The sequence below is a fragment of the Tubulanus polymorphus genome, chromosome 10 (assembly GCF_964204645.1).
Source record: "Tubulanus polymorphus chromosome 10, tnTubPoly1.2, whole genome shotgun sequence".
Classification (NCBI taxonomy): Eukaryota; Metazoa; Nemertea; class Palaeonemertea; order Tubulaniformes; family Tubulanidae; genus Tubulanus; species Tubulanus polymorphus.
Window position 1 is genome coordinate 9193429 of NC_134034.1, and position 18708 is coordinate 9212136.

The 18708-nt window shown below is 38.9% G+C and overlaps 1 protein-coding gene and 2 pseudogenes across 1 annotated transcript; 2 read left to right on the forward strand and 1 right to left on the reverse strand.

Annotated features, from left to right (window-relative positions):
* Positions 1 to 17598, reverse strand: part of LOC141911573 (uncharacterized) — an 80389-nt pseudogene extending 62791 nt beyond the window's left edge.
* Positions 5315 to 5945, forward strand: LOC141912158 (uncharacterized; annotated as a pseudogene).
* Positions 15930 to 16999, forward strand: LOC141912091 (P2X purinoceptor 7-like). The gene is made up of 3 exons (XM_074803300.1): positions 15930 to 16166; positions 16363 to 16605; positions 16783 to 16999. Exons 1-3 carry the CDS (start codon positions 15931 to 15933, stop codon positions 16952 to 16954), a joined length of 651 nt encoding a protein of 216 aa, XP_074659401.1. The 5' UTR covers position 15930; the 3' UTR covers positions 16955 to 16999.
* Positions 17599 to 18708: the final 1110 nt, after the last annotated feature.

Below are 18708 nucleotides of genomic sequence, written 5' to 3' on the forward strand. Positions count from 1 at the left end.
TCCATTCATTTCCTTTCGAAAATTTCCTAACAGAAAGAGATCTTGGTTTTCTTGTTATTTCGCAAGGTGTTTTTATCACTTTCAGCCTGCGATAGATCTGGTCAATCTTATTTCCAATGTAATATGGTGACCTAGTATCATCACACCAATGCACAACAATCCTACGAACAACCCCCAGACACACATTATGAAGATATTCGCCAGTAAAACTATGAACGATATCAAATGAAGGAAGAAGCATAAGATCGCTTAAGCCTTTCACACCCATGCAAGCTTCATCTGTATTAATTGCTTGTCTTGCATAGCCAATTGTCTGCGCATGATTACGAAGTGCTGGTAATGGAACTTCCATAGGATACACGATTTCCAGCAGCCATGCGTTGCCCAGGATGCTTGCAAGCTGGGCAGCCATATTCTCCATTAAACTGCTAATAGTTTTGCAGTTTACTTCGTGCAGGCGAGTCACATATGCACATCAAATTTACAATTTTTGAGGTCTTTATACCTGTGGCTGAATTCCATTCCACTCCATTCAACTCAAGATCCCTCACTTCATGGACAAAGTGATACAAGAAATTTCCATGCATGTTTGGCGCTCTATTGCCAAACCATTAACCAGCTAGAATATGATATGCGATGTTTTGACGAGCACTTAATGTTAAGTAGACGAGCAAATTCGATGTTTCGTTTTGACGGGTTAAAACTGAAAGTTTGACGTGTGAAGAATGAAAGTTTGGCGGGTAAAATATGAAAGTTTGACGGTTAAATTTGATGTTTCATTTTGACAGAATATCTATGCCATAATTTCGAAAGCATACGATCGGGATTACCATCAGGTGTTGTTGCTGCGCACCAATAGAGATGGTTAATCATTGACTTGCACCATTCGTTTAAGATTTCACAATTCTTTTCCTTTGCTTTCGTTAAACCTTCTTCTAACATAATATTTAAAACATTGACAATGAATTCTTGTCCAGTTATCTTGAAACCAAGTTGACAGTTTTCTTTCAAGTAAGGTTGAAATTGCATTCAATAACCTCACAAATGAACTTGAATATGCTTACTAATTGCTAAATGCGATGATTTATTTCGGGGATATTATCTCGAACCCACTTCTTAATTTGGACATGTCATTCTATCACAATTTTTTAAATTGGCAAGTTGCCCCTTTTTTAGATATTCAATACATCTGATATTTTCTGATATGTAAATTATCTCCTACATGTACGAGCTGGACATCCAAAATTTTGTTTACATTCATTTCAAGCACCGAATGAGAGCCATATTTTGCGCAATGACCTGGACTATCTGATGGCCCATCACCACCAAGTTCTAATGGGGTTTCTGACCTTTGTAGAGCCTCAACCACTTCTGTTTCCTCAATCTTCCAGCATGATTCGATGGCTGGCCACAGATACTGATTCTGATGTCCGAAGAAGGTGTTTGGGTGGAACACAGCACAACCAAGATTTCTCATGACTTAAATAACTTTGCCAACTGTGGCACCAGAAAACAGAATAGCCGCCGAATTTTCCTGTAAAAAAATGAAATATAGTGTTTGAGAAAGCAATCCAATTATAAGAATTATTATTTGTTTCGTCCGCTGTAAGGGTATTTCACTTCAACTAAGATATCGTCTCTGATTAATCCATCGGGTGATGCTGCCAGATATGGTCTGTCAACACAAATAAAAAGACCAGCTTCAGTGACCAACAAACATTCTTTTTCTTCCATCTTGTAGATTGCCTTTTTTTCATCTAGCTGGCCATGAATAACTGCAGCCATATTCAATGGTGGTGGGTTTGCGATCTCCTGGCGCAGTTTCTCCTTGTTCCTGCCTTTTCTGGTGCCATAACTTGCACTCATTTTGTTTTTGGGTAATTCTTTCAATGGCGACTGCCTTTGCCTCAGTAACCTGCAAAAAAAGAAGTAAACATTCGTTGCTTTGACAGATGTAAAGTTACTAAGAAATCATTTCAGTTTAATTTCAGTCTACTTACCCTTGTGGATTTTTCTGTCCAATAGTGTGTGAACAGCTTTTCTAGATAGGCATGGTCCTGTGCTGCAACTTGAATATTGGCCTTGTAATACATATATCTCAAGGTGATGTCCTTTATGGTATTGGAACAGTAATCGAACAAGGGACCGAAAGCGGTCATTATAACCGGGCATGTTTCTATACTGTTGTGGCCTTGGGTCATCCGAGTTGTCAACATTTTTGTCTTCCGGAGATTCCGTGCTTTGGTAGGTGACCCTGAAATATCATACTATCACTAAATTAGTCTGAAACTGCAAATCCTGTAAATTTAACACTTCCATACCTTGGTAATTTATTTTGGTTTATGAAATATTTGAAGATCTTCTGTACAACTTTTGCCAATTAAAAGTTCACAGTCGAAATAAACTCTTCAAGCACTACTAAAACTGCAGCCAGATGTTTGCAGGTGCCATGGGGCCCTTGACCTGCTGGGCATTCTCAATGGGAATTCTTAACATCAGGTGTCTTACTGCAGAACTTGAAATCCCACGCTTCAAATTTTAAATTATACGATCAAATTTATTATGAAACTACAACATTTCGGCTGTAGACTAACAGCCATTATCAGGTGGAATGACCAGCAATACAAGTAACAGAGCATATAAACTCGCAGGATCTAAATTTGAAGCAATGTGTTGAAACTAAAGATAAACAGACCAAGCAATAAAAACATCAAGGGATACAGTAGAAACCACAGCAATTCTAAACAGTTCAGAGTAAAAACAAATTATTTAACTAAGGGAGCATCTCAAAATTTCAATAATTCCCGCAATTAGAATAACTGTCTAATTCGATTTAACCCCGACCCAGTCAAAAAAAAGTTCACCAGTCGAAATAAACTCTTCAAGCACTACTAAAACTGCAGCCAGATGTTTGCAGGTGCCATGGGGCCCTTGACCTGCTGGGCATTCGCAATGGGAATTCTTAACGTCAGGGGCCGGTTTCACAAAGCGTAATTAACCCTTAATTATGATTAAATTACTAATCATGATTAAATTATCATGATTTAATCAAGTTAGGTGTTTCACAAAACATAATTAACTTTAATTATAATTAAGTTAATTACAAAATTTAATTCTCCTCTAATTATCATCATTAGTTTATTATCAAAAACAAAAAGCTGCAGATATTATTCATGGAATTTGGTGTTTATTAATTGACGACGGCAATTCCTACACTTATTCAGTTTTTCAGATTGTTTGGCTCAAATAATCAGGATTTTTTGCCTTTTGTAAAAAAGGCATGTCAATACTCTAAATTCTATTGATTATTTTCAAACGTCCTATGTCTTTTTGTCAGCACGAGCACTACATACTTAGAAGTATTGAATTAATTGATTTTTCCCATACATATGATAGATTTCTGTCAGTAGAGTACATATCTATGGAGTTAGTGTTAAAAAGTGCTAATCACTGCTCGGAAATAAACCCCATTTACGAGGATTTTATTTTGCTGACTGGAGGTGAGTTTCTATTTAAAAACTTTTGAGACATCTTGCTAAGTTTTTCCACTGGTTCCTAAGACCTTTCAGAGCAATCTTTAACTCCCAAAGAAGTGAATTTCTCTTTTCCTCTTAACAAGGAAGGTTGTTGATGCTTGGAGAGCAAATGGCTGTCTAAAGTTCCGCCATTTTGATACAGTTAAATTGTAATTAAGTTGCCTAATTGTGTAATTAGTTCATTTTGTAATTAAACCCTTTCGTGAAACCGAATTTTAATCGTAATTAACTAATCATGATTAAGGAAATTTAATCATGATTTAGGTCCTAATTATAATTAAAGTGAATTATGCTTTGTGAAACCGGCCCCAGGTGTCTGACTGCAGAACTTGAAATCTCACACTTCAAATTTTAAATTATACGATCAAATATATTATTATGAAACCTTCAGGTGGAATGACCAGCAAAACAAGTAAGAAAGCATATAAACTCACAGGATCTAAAATAGAAGCAATGTGTTGAAACTAAAGATAAACAGACCAAGCAATAAAAACATCAAGGGTACAGTAGAAACCACAGCAATTCTAAACTGTTCAGAGTAAAAACAAATTATTGAACTAAGGGAGCATCTCAAAATTTCAATAGTTCCTGCAATTAGAATAACTGTCTAATTCGATTTAACCCCAGCTGCAATTCAAATTCAATTCAGTGTTATCTTTATTGCACTGCAATAAATCGATAGTTCGGCAGTCGTGATGAATCCGCTGGAACCCCCCCCCCCCCCCACCCCTTCCGCAAATTATTCTAATGAGGAGCCGGTTACGCCGTGCGCTCCAATAGATGGTGCGCCTGATAGTAGGATAGGATAAATCCGGAAGTGCTGTGTTATCCTACTTGTTTCGCTTTAAAAACGCGATATTCCACTCTATCACGTCATGCCAGCGCAATTTTGTGTTCCCGAATGCCATATAAAAGGTGGACATCGCTTCCCTAAAGACAAAACCGTCATAAAAAATAGATTCAGGCAGTGAAAGTGGCGAGAAAAACTGGCAAACGTGACAATGATCGTTTCATTAGTCTGTTCAAATCATTTTGATGAGGGAGACTACAATGAAACAACTTGCGAAGGTATTTACTTTTTTCCCATATAACTGAATTAGATTGTGAAGGCTTTTATTTTTTATTGTATGTGGGATGTTAGAATGCATGCATGGATTCAATCAATGGCAATGCATCATTCATGTGTCGACCTATTGTATCGTATTGCACTACATTGTGCAGAAGGGCTTCTTTTCATTCACGATGAGTAACATTTTGTAGGGGACAAATTTAAGATTCCTTCATCGAAAAAGGATGCAGTGCCTTACAAATTTCGGTGCATCCAGTTATCATCTGAGAAAACGACAGCCAATAAGGCACAAAACAACAGAGCACAAAAGAGATTGAAACTGGACGATGATGACATAGGATTAAACAGCCCCATGGACATCGGCGCTTTTGAGACAATCTACACCACTCTCCCTGGAATTGAGGGTGAGTGCCATGGCATTTCAAATCATGAGATATTTTTGACTGGTAAAAGTTTGTTTTTATGAATTTCTATTTTTTAGGTTTGGTTAAAGATGCCGAATGCCAGACATATACGTTAAAAACATGTGTCACGTCTCATAAAAGTTCACAGACAATCAGTCACAAAATTTCGGCGCAGGCATATGCACGAAATGACAGTTTCTTTCACAAGTATACTGGTCTGGAGTCGTATAGCAACTTAAAAATGATCGTAACATCTTTTGGAAATAGTATTCAGGATTGAACTATTATTTTGTTTCATTCCATCCATGGATATTGAAGATCAGTTCTTTCTGACCCTAGTTAAACTCAGTTTGAATAGACTAAACTGGGAAATTGCTGACATGTTTAAAACATCTGAAGTAAGCAACATTTTTGTAAAAATGATAAATTTCATTTACTGTCATATGAAAGATTTAAACTGGTGGCCATTGAATCAAAAGATCTTGTACGATACTATTCTCCAACAGATTTCCGTGCTAAATTTCCAACAATCAGGGTTATTGTTGACGGCACTGAAATTCCATTGAAAAAACCAAAGCAACCTGTGGCGCAGCAGGCAACATATTCGACGTATAAGAACCGAAACACTGTTAAATGTTTAGTTCTTGTACGTTATGTGTCTGATGTATTTGGGAGATCAACCAGTGATCGTCAAATCTATGAACGCAGTAACCTTACAGGTATAGTTGACCCGGGTGACAGTATAATGGCCGATAAGGGCTTTAATGTCCAGGACCTATTTATATCAACTAATGTGGAAATCAATATCCCAGAATTCTGCACAAACAAAAACAGAGTGTCGGATAGATCAGTCAGAAAAGACAGAAAAATTGCAAGCAATTGCGTGTGCATGTTGAGCGAATAATAGGACTTGCGAAGACATTTAAAACTAGCTAAATACCCGTCCCACGGACGGGGTTTTTTGATAAGGAATAATTTTAGAATAAAGCAATGCAAACGAAAAATGAACCAATATTAAATATATATCGTGAGTTTATTTCAAGCAAGGACTTATGATTTGTACATAGTATGTCATTGTAATTGCCATGATGTAACAGTTTATAATAGACTAAATGTACGGTATAATACCACCAATTATCCACCCAATACCTCTGGGTACACAATGTTTTTGATTTGAGCTGGATTTGAAGAGTAAACAAAGAGTGAAGATGGTGTGCCTACACGTGATAGGGCAACATACAACATGCCATGGCTGAAGACGGGGTTGTCTAGATCAATGCCAACTGCAGTGAATGTCTGTCCTTGTGCTTTATTTATTGTCATTGCAAAGCACGGTCTAACAGGGAACTGGAGCCGTCTAAACTGGAAGGGAAGGTCACTGTCAGATGGTATAAGAGGAATGCGAGGGATGAACGTTGTGTGACCTTTAGATGGACCAGTCAAAATGATTGCCTCAATAACATTTGGGTGAAGATGTTTCAATACACATCGAGTTCCATTGGTTATGTGGGGAGGGTTTAGGGAGCGCAAAACGATGATTGGTGCACCTACTTTCAAATGAAGTGTGTGTGGTGGAAGTCCTGGAATATCAAGGGTATTCAGGAATTCAACAGGGAAATGTATTGCCTCATCAGGTGTGAGTGTACTATCCACCGACTTGTAAGTGTGCATGTTACCAGGGAAGTCAGACATTATCTTGAAGTTGATGGTATTCACATTTTCATTCAGGGGGCAAAGAATTGTTCGCTCAGCTAACCACGTATGATTTGAGTATTGTGTCTGCAGATTAGGATACACAGCATTGATCATTTCGTCAGTACTACCAACTGTGTGGATAGTATCAGGCAATTTAATGAAATCAGGTTGTTCTATAATAGGATAGGTTCCATTACCCACATCCATAAGAAACTGCGCGAAACACTCGGCATCGCGATCATTGTGGAGGTGTACACGCATGTTGGTTTTCAAATGGTGAACTGTAACATTCGCCCATAAACTCGATTTTTTCAATGAGGCATCAATTATGTTTGCCTTTGTCCCATTCCTTACAACGGGAAGAATCTGACGGAAATCCCCACAGAGCAATGTAGGTATTCCTCCCATTGGTAATTCATTTGAACGGATGTCCTGCAAGCTGCGGTTGAGTGTTTCAAAAACCACTCTGTGGAGCATTGGTGCCTCATCGACAATGATAGCAGATGCATCTTTGATGACAGAAGCTAGGGCAGACTGCATGGGTATATTGCACATTGGCTTGTCTTGTCGATGTACATCTAACGGTACTTTAAATGTTGAGTGGACTGTTTTTCCACCGGCTAAGAGTGTTGCTTTTATTCCACTGGAAGCTGTTGCCAACACGATGTTGCCTTGGGAGCGAATAAATGCAAGTAGCAAATTCAACAGATAGGTTTTGCCAGTTCCTCCAGGTGCATCAAGGAAAATAATTCCATGGGAGCCTGATGAAAGTAAAGAAATGAAGCTGTCGAAAACCTTTCCTTGCTCATCTGTCAGATTTTCTATGTTCTGTTGATAGATATGTAATTGTTCATCACGGTCATATGCAATCTGCGCAGCATAATCTCTTGAGAGCTGCTGTGAAGGTGCTTCAGTAGGCATGGGTAGACCATAGGTATCAAGTGGTTTTCCCGAAATTTGAAGGACACGATTCGAAATGTCAATCAGAGCCATGCCATATATGCTATTGCTATATGGCATGTCTTCTTTGGCACTGTTTATTCTTTGTTCATGGAGGAAGTCTTCTGATAATGAGTCCCGATGGGCTTGCCAAAGGCCTAGTGGGTTTGACGGTTCACATGATGTCAAAATTACGGCAAACAGCAAGCGCAGAACACGGGGTGATTTACATATAGCAGCTTCAGTTAATGCAAGCAGGAGGTGGTCATCATTCTCAATTAGACCCTGTTGTAGGCAAGCTTCACGATATGAATCGAATGTCTGTCCATCTGCAGTCCGAACAGCAGCAAAAGATGTTGGTCCTTTGACATAGTGCAGCAAAAGTCGCAAGAAGTAGCATTCAGATAGTTTAGGACTAACAGTGTAAACACGTCCTATGCAGTCTGTAGAGAATATTCCAGGGTGACAGGAGTGGGGTGTCCCACGTTTTCTTCTGGTCCATGTTTTTGTTGCTTTTTGCCAAACATAATACGTCGGTAGCTCTGCATAAAGCAGGGTTTGTGCAAATGTGTCACGTTGGCATAATGAGAAGAATTCAGTCAAAGTGGTTTTGGGTGGCTCATTGAGTGCCTCTTGCATGGCAGTGCTTTCAGTGAAGTACACTCGCTGTTCATTCTCTAAATGTACTGCTAGTTGAACCACTGGTGGGTAGTGTTCATGCATTGGAAACTCAAATAAACGCCATGCTGCTTCTGTGCTCCCCACATACCTACCATGTTGAAAGTTAGACACTTCGTCAGTTGCAACAGCAAAAACTGCTTGATCAGCTCCTTTTGTTATGTACTTAAAAACATATTTAATGCTTTTGATAGACATACACAACTCTACATTGGCATGTGCATCAATCTGCCTTATTAACCATGGGTTATAAGGAACAAGACATCGGTTATCAATTTCATATGTCTGCCTTTTGCCATTAATTGTTACAGGTATTGTAGCTGTATGACCCCCACACTCTGGTGAAGGGCGTCTGTATTTTGGATAACCATCATTCCCCAATTCTGTATGTTCTAGGAAAGGCTTTGGAAAGCTTTTTGAACAGCTACTGTTGATCATACATGGGGAATGCCGATTTATGTTACCGCAAGGCCCATGAACCATATTCTTGGTAACGATTTTATGAAGTTCTGGTTCAGAATGTGGACATGGAATAGTGGCCCATACAACTTCATCAATTTTCTTGTTTCCCTGAGTTAACCATAGAAGTATGTGCGCATGGGGCAAGCCTCGTTTCTGGTATTCTATGGAATACAACCAAGCTGCCAAAGTACCAAAGCAACCGGACTTGAAAGCATTGAGCAAAGAGCGGAGCTTGAGTCTGAAAACTCTGGCTACAATGTCCGGTCTATCCTGGGGTGACATATTGGGTGGTAGTTGTGATGTTATTTCTGACCATTTAGGATTTGTTGTAATTGTGATGAACAGGTCAGGACGGCCAAATTTTTGGACATATGCCATAGCGTCCATCTGCCTCACATGCATATAACGTGGTCCTCCTGTAAATGTTGCAGGCAGTATAACTTTAGTACCTACTGTTGATGGATTGTGGTCATTGGTGATAAGGGAATCTCTAAGATCTTCATATGTATTGGCTCGAAGCGACTTCTGTTCACGGCGTATAAAATTCAATCCTTCACTCTCCACTTTACAATACATATCAACTAAATATTGTTGGAACAGTCACCTACCTAAGAGAATATAATTGATATCCTCGCGAATCATAAGGTGGTATGAATAAAACTGTAGCTGAGAGACTTTTTTATTCTGGGGCGTGCGGATGTAAAGATGATATGCATCAGAACCGTGTGGCAGTAGCAAAGGATACTGCAGGGCATCGTATGACCGATGTAACTCAGAGATATGTTTCAAAGGGCCACTGCGCTGTGAGATTACAATATCTCGATGGTGAGCTGGTTCATTGGGCATCAAAATTGCTATTTCAGAGCAAGTTGGGGCATTAAACCTACGGGTGTGCTCACCAGGAGGTTTCCTATTCTCCTCAATGATAATGCTTAGATTTTCACTATTATCGTTTATGAGTTCTCTGGCACATTTGAAATCTTTAATATAAGGATTATACATATCAAGTTCATCAGTCAGTTTATCGATGATTTGGGGCTGTAAATTTGACCCTATTTGATGACGACGCCCACGCTGCTCTGCTTCATTATCCATGAAGTATACCTGAAGGAACTGTGGTTGACAGTTATCATCAGGATACATGGCGCCAATTCTATGACAAACTTGACCCTGAATAGTGAATGTAGGGTTCCAGCCAGTAATTGCACGGAGACGATGGCCAAAACTGGTCATCTGGAAGATATTGTTGAATGACCTTATGTTATTCAAAAAGTGGTTTGCCTCACTATTACCCCCACTGAATAAATTTGCCTAATATGGTGGTGGCTCTGGGAATAAAGGCAAGGATATTTTGCCACCCATACAACACAATGAAGGAGGTTCACCAATAAATTTTTTGGCACCACAGAAAGAACAAATAATGTCCAATGTCGCAACATCTGTAATGGATTCAAATGAATGTCTTTCATATTGTAGTGCTGGTGGTGTCGGATCCACTACTATTGGTGGTGTAGACGGGTGCTGGACTCTTTGCTTCGCTCGTCTTCCAATTTGCCGTCTCCTAGGGGTGGGCATTTTGAATGGATGAGGACCCTAGCTTCACTAAAAAATACAAAGATTGCAAAAAGATAGAAAGTCAAATTAAAGTGAAACTTTTATTTTCATAAAAAAGTACAAAAGTTACAGGGTTAAAAAACAATCAATTTCTCTCATTGGACTTGGCCGACATGACCTCCATATCATCAACCTCGCTGTCACATCACGGACATTGGCTCATCGGATTTTACTGACTACGATTTAACAGACATAGGTTGTTCAACATCATCCTCGGGTTGAGGTTGTCCAATTTCAACATCCTCGGGTCTCATTATTTGGTCGTATGATCTCGAAAGGATTTCATCTTCAGAGGAATCTATCAGCGGTGGGGCTGATTTTTTTGGGGTTGACGTGCTGGGTCTGGGTTTCACAGTGGCCGCCGCCGCAGCCTTGTTGTGCACAAACATATTGTATACCTCCTGTTTAATAGAATTTATCTCTCTACTGATCTCAGTTTTCTGCATTTCTAATGTTTTTCTTAGTAACGGCAACCCTATAGCGACTTTACGCTCTCCATTTACATCAGATGATATAAAAGTTTCATAAGCTGCCAGGTTCATAGCTGTGTTGTCAATTATTTGACCTACTTTATTATTTAGTCTTGCCAGCTTGCAATGTGGCGGCACTTTTGTCGATGCTGATGAAGATGGTGCCATGGTGATCTGAAATATAATAATAATTACAATGTATTTATAAATCTATTATGATGACCCACAATTATTAATTAATTTTCCCTATTATATGATGAGGATAAACCTTGATTTGTGAATGTCTGAAGCAGCTGGGGATTCTACACCAAAAATAGTACACGGCAGACAACAATAACAACAGGCTTGACAACAGAAAATCTACTTGTATGTGTTTGTGTTTTTCTCGATCACAATCATTTTATTTTATGCATTAATAGATTAATCATAAGATTCATGAGATGGTCCCCATATTTTTTTAATTAAAAATTAATTTTTGGTTTCATTATCTAATTTATTATACACATGTATTCCCTTTTTGTACAATTTTCCCTGTTATACGATGAGCATAAACAGATGAAATGGTCCCTTGTTCTGTGGATGTCTGAGGCAGGAATTAGACTTACATCTCAAATTTGTAAATAGCTGAATAGTAGTTCTTCGTCTTCCTGACAACAGATGTGGAAATCTGAAAAAAAGAATTAAAAAATGATATACAAATTTTACGTTTTTTCTCCATAGTCCGAGTAGCCATTCATGAGATTAAAATTTAATATTCTTTATAAAATTAAATAAGTTTTTCTCCATCATCACAATAATCACTATATTCTAATTTTGTTATATATACGGTACATTCAATTACAACTTATAAGATCATGAGATGGTCCCGGTCCAGGCCATCTTTTTATAAAAATTAAATAAATTTTCCATAGGCCTATGGTTCTACTGTTTATAACTTATAATATCATGAGATGGTCCCCGGTCCCCATCTTTTTAAAATTGTCCATAGGCCTATGCTTCTACTGTTTATAACTTACAATATCATGAGATGGTCCCCGGTCCCCATCTTTTTAAAATTGTCCATAGGCCTATGCTTCTACTGTTTATAACTTACAATATCATGAGATGGTCCCCGGTCCCCATCTTTTTTTAATTAAAATAAATTTTCTATAGGCATAGGCCTATTATGGTTCCATTGTAAGTTATTTATATTCCCCTTCTGTATAGCCTATAGGATATGATGAGCACGGCAAACAGATGAAATGGTCCCTTAATAAGCAGGAATTAAACTTACATCTCAAATTTATAGCTGAACAATACTCAGTCCGGTCTTCTTCAGACAACAGCTGCTAAGGAAATCTGAAAAAAAGAATGAAAAGATGATATACTATTGTATTTGTATGGTTTTTCTTCATCATCATTTTTAATTATAAGATCATGAGATGATCCCCTCTCATGCTCTGGCTCTGGCCCTACCTGGCAGCCTACCCTCTTAGTCCTGTCCCCATATTATTATTATTCATAACAATATTTGTACATGCTTTATTTAGTAGCATTTGTGAAGTTATAGGCCCTAAGCCTACTTTTCTTTACATTTAATCATGATTTTATATGTAGGGTAAACATGAGATGGTCCCATCCACACGAACGGAAGTGGAATGGAACACACGTGTGTGTCTATTTTTATTGTATAATAATATCACTTTGTTTGTTGCACATGCAGTCTTCATTTATTGTGTGAAATTATGACTCACCTTCGAAAGCGAACAATGAAGGATCAAATTCAATGACGTTGTAATATCGATATGGTTTTACGATCTGATAATAAACAAAACAGCGAACGGACAATGACATGAATGGCGTGAATAGAAATCTCCGCGAGTGTATGAGAATGATGTCGCGAAATGACTCGTGCCGTTGAGTGCACTTCTCGGCTACTCGAGAACAATAGTTTGATCTTCAGTTGCTACGCGGCGACACGTACCAGTGCATTACATGTATTGCAACATTTTATTGATAGGCGGAGTTACCGTCAAATTCAATCGAAATTTCACTAATTTTAGGACCATGATTCTAGTCCCCTGGTTACTTTCAATCACTTAAAAAGCCAACCACTGCATTTATATTGATGTTAAGCAGGACCATGGCGATTTCTGTTATCATGAGTGGCCCAGGTAAAGCTCAATTTGGTTCAGAAAATTGGACAGTTCGTTTTTATTGTATAGATACTGACTAGTCCTCTGAGATGCTCCACTTGCTGATGCCATAGTGTAAATATATGAAATGATAATTCTGGTAGTGACTGAAGGTGTCCATAGGTAGCGTAGTCGTAGTCACTCTGCTGTGCCGGGGCGCTCGCTACACAGGTCCGCCTGGGTCGACCGCACTCGGGTAGTGAATGCGGCAAGGAGACTCTTGTCTTCGCCAGGAAAGCGTTTAACATATGTAAAATTCGTTCCCCTAAGGATAAATGTCGCTAAAAAGGGCACTTACGCAGTATGCTCTCCTCCAAACAGTCGCCTCCCTACTCCACGTAGCCTTAATCTGTGTGGCCAATCCGGCCCCCCAACCCCCTCTCCTCGGAGTAATCCGCTTTAGGGGCTTTCCTCTGACGGAACTTGCATTGTTGGTTACTCGGCGGATATGGCTGCCCCCATTCCAAGTGTCCTCTCGCACATAGCTGTCCCCAGTCACCCAGGAGCTAATTGCGACTCGTGCCAGATCTGTCAAACTAGTCGTATGCATAAGTGTCGTCATTAGCGACGGTCAATAGGGGAATGATCCTCATGTAAAACTAAATGGGTTAGGTGCAACAGGAAAACAACATAAATCCTCATCCTTCCTTCTAGTGCCAGCAAATCAAATAAACACAAGATTCGAAGTTTGATTGGAATGTATGTACGATTGATCAAATATATATTTTGTTATAATTACAAAATTACATCACGTCAGCACGCAAAATAACTTGTTTCTATACATTTTGATATATAAAGATGTCCCCTTTTTGGCCTGAAAATCCTCAACACATACGTGGGTGCGATGTTGCTGCGGACTCCGGCGGGTATCTACAATAAGGCCAAAGTAAACGAGCGTTGTAGCTAATAAACAATTAAGAAGTTTACAAAGGAGCGTCAAATAGTTAATGACGAGCGTTTTCGTTAATCGACGATTAAGAAATTTACGATGGAGCGTCAAATAGTTAACGACGAGTGTTGTCGTTAATCAACGATCATGAAATATGACGGAGCGTCAAGTAGTGAACGACGAGCGTTGTTGTTAATCAACGATTAAGAATTATACGACGGAGCGTCAAATAGTTAACGACGAGCGTTATCGTTAATCAACGACAGCGCGCCAGATTGAAAATGTCGTTGACGCAAACTCGAAGAGTCGACATTCAGAGGCGACGTTACGAAGGAAATGAAACGACCGCGTATTTGAAAGATGAGTAACACTGAATATAGGCGATTGCCATGGTCCGCTGAAATAACATTTTGGTGTAAGATTATGAAGATAGCACAGAAGATATACTATACTATTACTATTACAGTGACGAGAGCGTTAAGATGGCATCGTCAAAGGACCGAGTTTAGACAGACGACACATTTATGGAGAATTTATAATATTAACAGGATTGTAAGTAACCAGTTTATCGCCTGCCCATGACCGACTGACGACACAGCCCCCGGACACGTCGGCACCCGGGATTTACTGGGAAGGATGCAGCGATCTCGGGGGCAGAAGACCCTGAGACCCGTGTCTTAAATAGAAAGTGGAATCATCTTCTTACATGATCTATATGATTTGGAGCATTCGTCTTCGTAAAACTGTAAAGCACGAAAGAATTTCTTAAGTGGGCTCCGCCAGAGCCAAGTTGCCATTGAACGCGATTGCGCTAAATTTATAGTTTTTATGCGGTCAACGCACGCGGCGATTGGTCAAGCGTGATGAGCAGTGATACGCTCCGTGGACGAAGTAGAGCCCGCGAAATCGTTCGCCCTTGACGAATGATAAAACCCTTAATAAAGACTTAAGACGCGTGAAATAGAATCAAGTTCTATAATATTTTAAGATAGACGCGAAAAATGACGACTATAAGACCGATACGGAGATATTTACTACAAAGTAAACCGCACCAACGCAAAAACGCATTAGGGCTTAGAGTGTATAACTTGCGGTGAAATTAAACTATCCACAAGTTTCGACATATCCCTTCTCTCTGTTGCTTTGCAGACATTTCCAAAATTAGATGCAGTGATGCGTTTCTTTCTTTCTTCGAACCAGTTTTTGTTTTTACTCTGTCCCCATGTCTTCTCTTCTATCCGAACAACCTGTTTGTTCCCCACTTAAAACCACAAGCTAGCAATGAAAATAAGTAATTGTTATTACATGTTACCACAAAATAACAATATCCATTTTCGAATTAAACCAAATTTGTGAAATGATAAAATATGTCATTTTTCAAATGTTTATTGGGCAAGTTAAAATTCTATAAGCAAAATTACTTACATTTTCATTGTGCAAAAATTGATCATCGATGCTAAGTTTCAAATAATCATGATCATTTGATATTCCCCTCAAACTTGCTGGTGGTAATGTCTGCATTACTGGGAGTCTAACTGACTTTTTCTGACAAAGAGAAATAGAACAAAAATATCAAATGCATGCTACCTAAAATAAAACTTTCAGCTAGATTAAGCGACGTCTGCCTTGATAACATGAATTTGAATTATAACATTAAACCAAATTAAAGCAAAACACCTACCGGCCAATTTAAAGGTCATTGACACGTTATTTTTTTGTGCATTCATTGTCAATATATAGGTTTAAAATATATAATAGCAACATTAAAATCTCTCAGATGTCACTGCATGCGACATGTTTTCTAATTTTTGTGTTCATATTTCCGTCGCTTCCAATCGTATGTTAACATGACGTAAGTTCTACAGAGTTCCAATAGGCGGCGCCACGCAGCCTATTGCGAGTGACGTCATTTGATTCGGAAGTGCAGTGTGATTCATAACAAACAAGCTCTCCATCGTGTATTCGCATTTCACGTGGCATATTTTCCCGATAATTTTAAAATGTCGTCCGATCAAAACACGTCTAGTAGCGACTTAGATGATGATGCAATACCTGAAGTGTCGATTCGCAAATGGGAAGTATTGCCGTATCAGTTTGAACCAGTCGTGCGCCCAGAAGATAATACCGGCACCGGTACTGAACATGCTGAACAAACTCCTGGTCCGACCGATACCGATTCCGATTCATCTACGGAAAGCGAAGATGATCATTCTTTGAGGATTGATAACCTTGACTGGTAATATTTTAACTTAAATTCTATTGCTATCAAATCAAAAAATCACACGAAGCGTACCGCAGTAAATAGTGGAAAAAGTGAATTAACCGAACTAATAGACCGAGAAATGTGCGGATTCTGTAAAAGGTGCACTTCGCCGTTGGTACTATAATGTGGATCGAAACCTAATAATAAACAATGCAACAATATTTTTCAGGTGCTCTTGTAGATGCAGCACAACGCGAGTGTATTTATGCAGTACTATGCAGACAGCTGAAGAGTGTATCTGTTGTCGGGAAATACCAATACTGCAGTATATCATGGAAAAGTCGAACTGTAGCTGTATTACAGAAACTCATGGCTTCATTGTGAACTGCCTTGATGCAGATGTTTTAACGGTGTCATTCTATGAATATAGTGAGTTAAATGGACCAATTGGAGATGAAGAACCAGTCCACGAGTAAGTTGGTTCAAATAATTTGTAATAAATTTTATTTTAGAAAATTATAAATCAACATTCATATGTATAAACATTTTAATTCAATGTGTAAAACACAATTCAGCGCAAGATTTGGATTCTTCAGTCAGTTCTGGAAATAAACAAAACAAAATTGTAAAATTTGCGTTTATTTTACAGATTATACAGACTAGTGGCATATAGGAGATTTGTTCGGTGGGTGTGGCAGAAACTCGGCAAAGGGAATAGACGGATTCTACCATCTTGTGTTGTTTCGAAAATAAGAATGACCTGGCCCTCACAAGATAATATGTATAAGGGGTTTCAATATCCAGCAATAAATGATTCATAAATTGAATATGTTGAATTCTTATTTTATTCAAATTTTCAATACTTGCCGTAGGTAAGTTAAATCGACTACGATGGGCCAACACTATGTCTTCCTGTTCAGCAGTTTTCTCGTAGACATCAGTAAGAGTACCTTTACAGGCTTGCAAAATTATGAATATTAACCTTTTGAAACATGCCAGACATCAAACCAGTGTTTAATATCGGGTAAGTCTTCGCAAATGTATTTTCTTATTTGGATGTGCCTGTCAGTCACGAGTGAGGAGATTTTCATGCCATTCGTTTTCAAAAATTCAATGGACCGCTTGAGCCCTTCGAGTTCCATCGCATTAGAATTCGTGACTTCACTGGACTGCAAATAAAACAAAACATCTACATCTATCTTGTATATCAAACCCCACTTGAGAAATACTGGTGGATGGGAAGTTAATAATTCACCTGGACAAGCTGAACGTCTAGAACTCTGTTTGTTTCCAAGTCCCTTAGAGAATACGAACCAAACTTGGCGGTATGTCCTGGAGAGCAACAGCGGGCATCTCCCCCAAGCGTGAGATTTTTTGATTTAAGTTCATTAAACATGGACTGTTGTTTTGATTTCCACAGTTTCGAGATTGCAGGGATGAGATACGCAGTCTGCATCACTGAATATGCTCTCTGCTTAATCATGCAAATATTGAAATTCGCACACATCTTAAGAAATCGTGCGGGCCAAATACCACTGAAGTAAATGGCGGCTGTCATTGAAAGATTCCCCAGCGGCATCCTTCCTTCTAGGTTGAGTAAACCAAGTTTTCTGATATTTTTCAGGGCCTTTACATCGAGTTTCTACACAGAGACAAGATCCTAAGACACGCTTCTTGACGATTTCACATGAAGCCAGACAGATGGTACATATTTGAAAAAGAGTCTGGAGATTTTATGTACTTACTCCTCACCACCGACAATCCAAGTGGGATCATTTCTAAAATCATCAGCATCCATGTAATCATCATCGTCGTCGTCGTCGTCATCGTCATCTTCACCCACCAAAAGCAGACACTGAACACCGACATCCATTGTTCGCGGAGTTGCCTGACATTGTTGGGATGATTGTGGCTGGTTTTATGCTACACTGAATGCTCGCCATTCTCCGTGCCTAATCCAAAGGAAAAATATCACAAATAAATCGAAGTATTGATAGGGAAGTAGTGTACAAACACAAAAACACACTTACTATATAAATCTGAGTCGATTGAGTGCGAAAAGGCAGGGCTTTGTCATCAACATTCAACATTGTTGTCAATGTTGATGTAGATTTTTGATCGTTAGGCCTGAAAATATCTGGGCTGTTAGGTCGTGACCGTTTGGCAGGATTCACCGGAGTGCTTGTTTGTATGTCTGAAAACGAAGGACCCTCCTCCTCCTCGACAGTTGAGGAAACAGGAATCGTTACGTTATCCGTCACATCTTCGTTTCTGTCCATTTCATCCTCATTAACATTTTCGGGGAAAAGTTCCTTCATCAGCTATAAAAACATATATTAAATCCTATATTAAATCATTGTCGCTTAAAACAAATTCGATTGATGGGTGGGTAGGCCTAATGAAATGACTACTGACTGTCAACGAATGTCAAATGAATCACACAATTTTCATCGGTAAAACCCTCTTCAGTAACCAATAAACACTATATAACAGGCCGTTTCTGTAGTGTAGTCTACAAAAACGTAGTTTGTAACGACAGAACCCGGTGAATTCGCAATAATCGTCGGTAAATATA